Source organism: Rutidosis leptorrhynchoides, chromosome 2 (genome assembly GCF_046630445.1).
Source record: "Rutidosis leptorrhynchoides isolate AG116_Rl617_1_P2 chromosome 2, CSIRO_AGI_Rlap_v1, whole genome shotgun sequence".
Classification (NCBI taxonomy): Eukaryota; Viridiplantae; Streptophyta; class Magnoliopsida; order Asterales; family Asteraceae; genus Rutidosis; species Rutidosis leptorrhynchoides.
The window spans coordinates 50,452,556-50,463,364 of record NC_092334.1 but is presented as its reverse complement, the minus strand read 5'-3'; the positions used below and the strand labels follow the sequence as shown (position 1 = coordinate 50,463,364).

Below are 10,809 nucleotides of genomic sequence, written 5' to 3'. Positions count from 1 at the left end.
CATTAAAATATCGTTACAATGATAATCGTTACATATAAGTCTCGTTTCGTAATTCTTGAGTTAGTAGTCTTGTTTTTACATATGTAGTTCATTGTTATACACACTTAATGATATATTTAAATATCATTTTATCATGTTAAATATAGTGTATCAATATCTTAATATGATACATATGTATTTAGTAGACGTTATCATAACGATAATCGTTATATATATCATTTCGAGTTTCTTAACTTAGTAATCTCATTTCTTATGTATATAACACATTGTTAATATATTTAGTGAGATAATTACTCATCATAATCTTATGTCAACCACATATATATGTCTATATATACCACAACATGTAGTTTTTACAATTTTGTAACGTTTGTGAATCGCCGGTCAACTTGGGTGATCAATTGTCTATATGAAACTTATTTCATTTAATTAAGTCTTAACAAGTTTGATTGCTTAACACGTTGGAAATATTTAGTCTTGTAAATATCAATCTCAATTAATATATATAAACATGGAAAAGTTCGGGTCACTACATGACGAGCTCCCTAAACCTTAGTTGCTTAAGCGCGACTTTGCTTTGAACTTCGTCACTAAGACACCATGATTCTCTATCCGACCTATGTCCTCTCGAAGTTCCTACTGCCACACCCAAGGCTTCCTTGGCTGCCTCTCTAATGACGGACGCCAGGCAATTCCACATCTGGTCCGCATCTTCATGAGATACCATTTCCGCTTCTGCCTCCACTCTTTCTACAACTAAAGTCTTAAAAGTCTCTGCCTTCTCTCCGTTCAACTTCTTCCATAGGATTGTAGGTTGGACGGGCCTTACACTCTTGGTGACCCGTCTCCGGAGAACCAAATCCATGATCAACAATCTGTGTTGGGATGAGCATGTCAAGTCAGTCAGGGCCTTACAGTCCCCACATGTCCTAAGATCCCCTCTGCGAAGTAACAAATAGTCAATCTGGGTACTATTACCCCCGCTATGAAAGGTTGCTAACTGAGCATTCGTCTTCTTGAAGAACGAATTCGCAACAACCACATCGTGAGCAACAGCAAAATCGAGAATAGAGAGCCCTTCCTCATTTCTTACTCCGTACCCAAAGCCCCCATGGGCCCCCGGATAACCCTCGACATTCGTTCCTATATGACCATTTAGGTCTCCCCCAATAAGTAATCGATGGTCCAGAGGGCACATCCTCACAACCTGGTCTAACGATTCCCAGAAGTGTCTCTTTTCAGCTGCGCCAAGGCCCGCATGAGGTGCGTAAGCGCAAATGACCGTGTAGGTCACCTCATGGATTACTAACCTAACCGACATAATCCTATCGCCCCATCTGTTCACATCCACGACATTCTCGTTATGGGGTGGACCAATAATAATTCCAACACCGTTTCTAGCTACTCTCGATCCCGAGAACCATAGCTTGTAGTCCATGATCTTAGCCACCCCTCGACCCTTCCATCTAGTTTCTTGAACACACAAGATGTCCACTTTACGTTTACGTAAAGTCTCCACTAGTTCATAACGTTTGCCGGTCAGAGTACCCACATTCCAACTACCCGCTCTAATCCTAACCGGCTTCACTAGCCTATTGCCGCTTTTAGATCCTATAAACCTACCCGACCCAGAGCTCGAAGGACATGACCTCAGGTAACCATGAGAACGACTAGCGTCTATCTTACCCTATGGAACGAGAACGAATAATAATAAAAAACAGAAAAGGAAAAAACGAACAAAGTTAATCTATAAGAAAGCCCACAAAAAGACAAGCAAAGTAAAATAAAATAAAAAGAATTTGGCAAGTAGCGTAACACAAAACAAGCTTAAGGAACGTTCTATACTTTACAGCTAAAACACTAGAAAGCTAAAATCGTAAAAAGATCCTACTCGAACGAAAAATTAGTATACATAGCCTAGCCAATCAATACAAGCAGCTTAATAGATACAAATAGACAGAAAACAGTAAAAAAAATATGATTAAGTTAAGAGAACTCAATAATATATAAAATTGATATAAATTTCCTACTACTAGCAATTAATAACTCTTAAAAATCTAGGAAAAATCTTCAAATTACACCAAATAGGAGTAGTACAACAAACGTAAAGGAAAAAGAAAAAGGAAATTAAAGGCCAGGAAACAAACAATTTGCAAAGGTAAAATATAGAAGTATAGTAATTTAAATATAGAAGTAAATTAAATGTATTATATATAAAATATTAAATCAAAATCGTCGGCACAAGAAGTTAAGCGAATGTGAGCTGTGACTAGGGACCATACGATCGCATGGACGCCCCTCACAATAACCATGCGATCGCATGGTAAGGGAAGTCAGGAGAGATTCTATAAAATGCTCGATTGGTGGCTCAGTTTACACACTCTCTTAATCTCTCTATCTTTCTCACGGTATATATATATATATATATATATATATATATATATTATTAATATTATTATTACTCTTTTTATTATTAGTAGTAATATTATTATTAATAACTAGTAGTATACATAAAATACTACGATGGAGTGCTGCTCGAGTGATCTAAAACGGATTTTCAAAGCGGGTTTTATGAGCGGGATAGAGCTAAGGAAATTATAGGTTATAGCTATGGAGGTTATGGTTATGGATCAGGGGTATAGCTCGTGAGGTCAACCTAGTGTTTATCATCTACGTTGCGTCTACGTACCTTCCTGCAATATTAAATCTCAATATTGATACGTGAGCACTCATATCTTATCTTTTATATATTAATAGTGTATCCCTGACTAGTGCTCGAGTATATAAGATTATGCATTCTTGTATATTTAATTTTTGTAGTTAGATAGTATATGATGAATAACAAATTTAATACATATATTACTGATATAAGGTATATGATATGCATGTCGTTGGAAAGCTGTCGAAAAATTAATAACTTTTCATTTAGAAGTCGTGCGATTTCGATGAACGGATTTAAAGATATAGTCAACTGAATTATCATTAATCTTAGTATTATTATTAAAAATGATTATTACTACATAGTCGTTATTATCGTACGCATTATTATTATCTGATTATTATTATTATTATTATCATTCATGTATCGTTAATATTAAAAACTATCATTTTTATTAAAATTATCATTTTAATTGAAATATCATTGTTATTATAAAACGTCATTATTATTATCATTTTAGTATTATTATTATTAAAAATTATCATTTCGAATAGAATTATTATTTTCATATAAAATATTATTATTATTAAAAATTATCATGTTTGTTTGAAAATATCATTATAAATCTTAAAACTTATATTTTCATTAAAATTATCATTTTATTAATATTATTAATAACAACAATATTATTATCATTGTTATTATCATTAACATGAATATAATATTTTTATAAGAAATATTATTATTATAACATTAGTATTACTATAAAAGATTATTATTTATTATCAAGATTTTTATTATCATTAGTAGACATAAATATTGTTATTATTATTATTATATTATTATTATTATTATTAAAAATAATTAATATTGTTATTATAAAATAATACAACTTTAATTATTATTATTATTATCAATATTATTTTATCAAATAAATATGTAATACAAAGATATTTTTACCACACGTAATATAATTACATTAATATTACATACCACTATATTTTTATGATATTAAGTGAACTTTATAAATTTTATTATTTAAGATATATAAAAGTATATTTTTATCATATATAAATTTTAAATATAAATTTTTATTAACAAATGACTTTTAATAATTACTCTAATAAACTCTGATAGATATATTTAAATATATAAAATGACTATATTTATGTTATACAATTTTTGGAAGTCATTTTGGATTAGATGACTTTTGTTGACTTTTGCATAATAATCTCGAGCATTAGGATTGTGATACACTACGACTTGACCTAGATTATTAAACAGATATTGATCAAACATATATATATATATATATGTATATATATATATATATATATATATATACACACTTAATATAGGTTCGTGAATCCGAGGCCAACCTTGCACTTGTTCAATGCCATCATATGCATAATTACTACGAAATACAGTATTGTGAGTTCATTTGATTCCCTTTTACTCTTTACATTTTTGGGACTGAGAATACATGCGCTGTTTTTATAACTGTTTTATTAAATGCTTTTGAGATATATTTTTGAACTGAGAATACATGAACTGCTTTTATAAATGTTTGACGAAATAGACACAAGTATTCAAAACTACATTCTATGATAGAATTATTTGGATTCAGAGGTTCGATTTCTATAAAGATTGCATTATCGACCATCAGTGAGAAAATTTTGCATTGCACGATGCATTAGCTACTGAAATGGTTCGATTTCTATAAAGATTACATTAGCTACCATCTGTGAGAAATTTTTGCATTGCACGACGCATTAGCTACCGATTGGTGAGATTGTTTTACATCTTGATTAATGGTTCGATTTCTATAAAGATTGCATTAGCTACCATCGATGAGAAATTTTTGCATTGCACGACGCATTAGCTATCAATTGGGGAGATTGTTTTGCATCTTGGTTGCATTAGCTACCCTCGGTGAGAAATTTTTGTATTGCACGATGCATTAGCTACCGTTAGTGAGATTGTTTTGCATTAACTATCCTCGGTGAGAAATTTTTGCATTGCACGATGTATTAGCTACCGTTGGTGAGATTGTTTTGTAAATTTCTGATGTTCTTCATATGAATGATTTTACAGCAGTGAGCAGACCTGCACAGATTGTTTTTGTAATATGAGTATCTTGTGGTCTATTATATAATTGGAAATAATTGATTATGATAAACTAATGAACTCACCAACCTTTTGGTTGACACTTTAAAGCATGTTTATTCTCAAGTATTAAGGAAATCTTCCGCTGTGCATTTGCTCATATTAAAGATATTACTTGGAGTCATTCATGGCATATTTCAAAAGACGTTGCATTCGAGTTGTTGAGTTCAACAAGATTATTATTAAGTCATTGATAGTTGATATAATATGAAATGGTATGCATGCCTGTTAACTTTCGATGTAATGAAAGTCTGTCTTTTAAAAACGAATGCAATGTTTGTAAAATGTATCATTTAGAGGTCAAATACCTCGCAATATAATCATATGTTATTGTATTCGTCCTTATGAATTAGGACGGGTCGTCTCATGTGGTATCAGAGCGGTGGTCTTAGCGAACTAGGTCTGCATTAGTGTGTCTAACTGATAGTCGTTAGGATGCATTAGTGAGTCTAGACTTCGACCTTAGCTGCATATCAAAAGTTTTGCTTATCATTTTCTGTCGGCAATTACCTGCTCATCATTCTTAGTCTAGACACATCTTACTGCATTGATTGAATAGTGTATAGACAAACTTCATATCCTAGCGTATCTGCTAATTCATATCTTAGCGTATCTGTTACTGTAAACTTTGTCTGGCATATTTCGTAAATTCCTCCGTAATCTACGAAATATTTTGTTATATATATATATATATATATATATATATATATATATATATATATATATATATATATATATATATATATATATATATATATATATATATATATATTCTATGTAATTAGAATTCCATCCGATAGCCAGAAATCATTTCATATTGAAAAATCCTTTATTCAATCATACGAAATGGAATACGCCACTAGTTCAAGTCCCTCGGATTCCGATATGGAGTTTCACTCGAGCTCCGAAAGCAGTGTGACCGGAATGGATCAACCAATCAGCGATCACTTATTCTGGATGAATTGGGGATGGTTCGTAGTCTACTTAATCACTAGAGACAAGAAGAAGGTGATCCCTTCCATCCACCACATTGCCCTCTTGGCGAAGAACATGAAGCACTTACCGGTGAACCTGTTCGAGACACCATTTTCTCTCTCATTTCCAGAGTATCTCGGCATGATTATATACTATCTCACATTCTAGATCTTATTCACCCACTCGTCCGATCCACCAATCATCCCAGAGTAATAGAAGAAGTCGGCGAGCTTCGCGCTCGGGTGGTGTCGTTGGAGAATATGGTGCAAAGATTATAAGCACCAGCAGCACCACCGGCATCAACAGTATCACCATCATCAACGCCAACAGTACCATTACCACCACCAACCACCACCGCGTCGTAAACCACAACTTTACAATCTGTCCCACAAGCACCAATGTCATACGCCCTATAGATATCAAGGAATACCAACAACAACAAACGATGAAGTATTGATTCATAACTTCATCAAGGAAATATTCTGCAGAGAATATGTAGTCTCTAAAAGATTTAAAGATTATTTATTCTAGTTCTAATTGTAAACCAGATGAGTGAGCGAAATGATAAAATGAAACCCTGATTGGAATGGTGCACGATTTACAAGCTAGACTTGTTTTACCAACAACATCAGCAGTACCGTCAACATCACCAGTACTAACAGTACTGTTAGCATCACCAGCACCAGCAGTATCTACAACATCACAAGCTCCGTCAACTCTATAATCACCACATATATCATCACAAATCAACAACAAGTATGTCATATCAACGAGTTATGAAGTATTAACTCAGTTCCACTGAAGGATTTATATGTATATCTTATATATATAAATTTTAAACCATAATAAATCTTTTCGTACTAAGCTATTATGTGTGAATCTTAACTACTCGGTTAATTTATATTACTAATATGCTATGATGTACATCCTTCGTCAGCGACTTAACCATCGTTAACTACAATCTCTGTTTCAATTCAATGAATTTCATTTTATAATAAATCAAGTGTATTATTCAAATATAGGTTTTATTTTACACTTTCATCATCGATGTACTCGAAACTTTTCAGATAACATCAGTCGTACCTTGCGAAGTTCACAAGAATTCCACGAACACCAACATCATGCATCAACAAATAACGAAGCATTGATTCATAATTTCAATTTCATTGAAGAAATACTCCGTAAAAGTTATGTAATTTCTAAAGTTCTAGAGATTATTCAATTCTAATTTCAACCGTAAATCAAATGAGTTTAATTTAATATTAACTCATTAAATCTATGTAACATCTGAAGAAAATATACACATATATATTTTCATAAAGACTGTAATAAAATTCTTTTGTACAAAATATTAATTGTGAAATTTTTTTTAATGGGTAGGTAATATCCTAGAGATATATAAATTCACAATTAATATGTTACATTCTTCGAATCTGATTCAGCAATCACCAACTATACTCACTACTTTCACAACAATATACATCCTTTTATAGAAATCAAAACAACCATTCTCATTCAAATTTGATTACGTATTCTGATTTTGACAAATCAAAATCCAAGTCAAGATTTAACAGAAGACATCACTCTTAGAATCTTACATCTTTCAAAGCTATACTTTGACTTCAAAACTGTGATAGAACATCACTTCTATTCATAAAACCCTAAAAAATATTCGTATCATTCAAAATTCTAGAACATCATAGGTATATTAACGATTACAATCTGTGTTCAAACCGTTCAAAATTCCTGAGACACTTCAAAAAATGAACAATCGAGATGATGATCCAACCACATGTTACCCACAGTTATGTACCTGAAAAACTCTTGAAACCAAAGTAAAATTTTAAAACACGTATCCGCGTCAGATTCTTTGGCATTTATTAGCAAAAATAACTTTGCGATTCCTTTTCAAAGTATCCAGTTTTGTCACAGCTCCAGCAAGTCAACTTCGACTTTTCAGTTGAAACATCTCATTATAACCTCGATATATACGTTGCCCTATCGTCATCGTTACCGGAAAACCTTTTATATCCCATCACATTAGTAGTAAACTTACTAGCAATTTCATTGATCTTTAAGCCTCTCCGAAAAATCACTATACTTATTCATTGAAACTGTGACAACCCGAAAATTTCCAACCAAATTCAAACTTTATCTTTATATTATTCCAACACGATAAGCAAAGTTTGTTAAGTTAAATCTCAAGAATTTTAAATTGTGTTCATGCATTCATTATAACCTCGACCAAATTCCAACGATTCACGAACCGTTATATATAAATAAATATGTATATATATTATAACTTGAGAATATTAATAAAGTATTAAACGTATAATACTTTACATGAACGTATTTGTTTCAATATGTTTATCGATGGAATTAGAAGATAATATCAAATGATTAATTTATCAGATACATTGGGATATGATTACGGGTCTATGTTATGAGGTCCACTGTGATTTAAGAAATCTATTTTTTTTACAACATTCGGAAAATGGTAAAGTGATTTATAAGTAAGAACGTGAAGTGTAACTAACTTAGATGTTGGATATCGACAAGTAAGTAACTCGACATTTTTCATTAAGATGATTTCATACGTTTATTTAACCTTTGAACTTTATCCCATGCTTCACCAACAGACTGTAATTTAAAAACTTGAAACCTATTATGAATATATATGATTCTACTTTTCTAAAACGTTTTTTGATATAACGATTTCCATTATTTTAACCTTTAAACAAAATGATTCTTAAAAATATATTTGGTTTTGGAAAACAAAATTATTATATTTATTTAATTTAGTTTCAAACGTACAAAAACGTTTTCAGTTTAAAAAGAACTTTATTATTAAAACGTATATAACTTTTATAAATATCTAGAACCACTTTTGACAACTCATTACTTAACCAGTATGATAAAGATAACGATATTTATATTTTATTTTATTAAATATATATAACGATTTAAATTAATATTATATATATTTATACGCGTATTATACGTACATAGTTTTATACTTTTACTATACTTAAACTTTACCTTTACTTTATTTTTTACTTTACTTTGACTTTAATAATTCACTTTAATAATTCATACTTTAATAATTCACTTTAATAATTCATACTTTAATAATTCACTTTAATAATTCATACTTTAATAATTCACTTTAATAATTCATACTTTAATAATTCACTTTAATAATTCAAAAATCTATTATAAATAGAATTCAATAGGTTTCATTATTTCATAGAAACTTGAAAATATTTTTCTCTAAACTCTATCAATCGATTTACATATATATATATATATATTTACTCCGTATTATTTCAAGATATTATTAGTATACATAAAATATTACGTCGGAGTGCGGTCCGGGTGATTTTGAAATTGTTTTTCGAGTGGGATTGGATTAAGGAAATTATGGGTTATAGCTATGGAGTTGATTGAGTATGGTTCATGGGTATGCTCATGAGGTCAATATAGTGTTTATTATCTCCGTTGCGTCTACGTACCTTTCCTGCAATATTGAATCTTAATATTGATACGTGAGTAATCATAATTTAACTTTTACATACTAATAGTGTATCCCTGACTAGTGCTCGAGTATATAGGATTATGCATGTTTGTACTTTTGATATTGCCTTTAGTTAGATTATGTTGAATCCTGAATTAGTTATATATGCGACTGAGATAAGGTATAAGATATGCATGTCGTTGGAAAGCTAGCGAAAAATTAAGAACTTTTTATTTATATATCGAATGATTTCGATGAACGGATTTGAAGTTATAGTCCATCGAATTTTTGTATTATTATTAAAAATGATTATTATTATCGTCGTTATTATCGTCGTTCTAGTTTTATCTTATTATTATTATTATTATTATTATTATTATTATTATTATTATTATTATTATTATCTTTATCAATAAAATGATTTATCATTAAAAATTGTTTTTTTATTATTATTACTATCGTTATTATCATTAAAGTTATAATTAGTATTATTATTATTATTATTATTATTATCTAATTATTATTATTATTATTATCTAATTATTATTATTATTATTATTATTATTATTATTATTATTATTATTATTATTATCATTATTATTATTATCATTATTAATATATATATCATTATTTAAAAATGGTTATTGTTGTTGTTATTTTTATTATTATTATTATATTATCATTATCGTTAATAATGTCATAGTAATTATCATTATTAGTATTATTGTAATTAAAACTAATATTAGTAACACCTAATTATTTTGATTACTATTATTATCATTATTATGAGCACGATATAAAAGACGATTAAAAGCTATTAAACGAAACGATTAGGAAATAATGAGTAAGAGTATCATAATGAAATTAAAATATTATAAGATATTGATTTAGATAAAATTATCGTTCTTATTATTTTTATCATTACTATTATTATTAAAAGTATCGTTAGTATCAAAACTATCATTTTAATAAAAATTATCATTTTAACAAAAATTATCATTTTAATAGAAATGTCATTGTTACTATAAAATATCATTTTTATTATCATTTTAAATAGAATTATTATTTTAAAGATAATATTAAAAATTATCGTAAATATTAAAGTTATCATAATTAGAATTATCGTTTTATCATAATGTCACCTTAGTAATTATAAATATTGATATTTTTATAATAATAATTATTATTACAAAATAATACAACTTTTACTTACTAACATTATAGATATTATTTTATCAAATAAATATGTAATACAAACATATTTTACTACGTGTAATAAATTACTTTAATAATACCTATCATATTATCTTTATGATATTAAATGAACCCTATAAATTTTATTACTTAATATATATAAAAGTATATTTTATTATATAAATTTTAATATAAAATTTTATTTATTAATAAATGAATTATATTATTTACTCTAATAAATCTTTTAAAAATATTTAAAAATATAAAACGACGATATTTAAAATATATTATAATCATGTAT

General features: G+C 28.8%; 1 protein-coding gene across 1 annotated transcript; it reads right to left on the bottom strand.

Moving 5' to 3' along the window:
* Positions 1-529: 529 nt before the first annotated feature.
* Positions 530-4,401, bottom strand: LOC139887864 (uncharacterized). Its single transcript, XM_071870915.1, has 2 exons — positions 4,390-4,401; positions 530-1,687 (listed from the first exon to the last, which is right to left on the bottom strand). Exons 1-2 carry the CDS (start codon positions 4,399-4,401, stop codon positions 530-532), a joined length of 1,170 nt encoding a protein of 389 aa, XP_071727016.1.
* Positions 4,402-10,809: the final 6,408 nt, after the last annotated feature.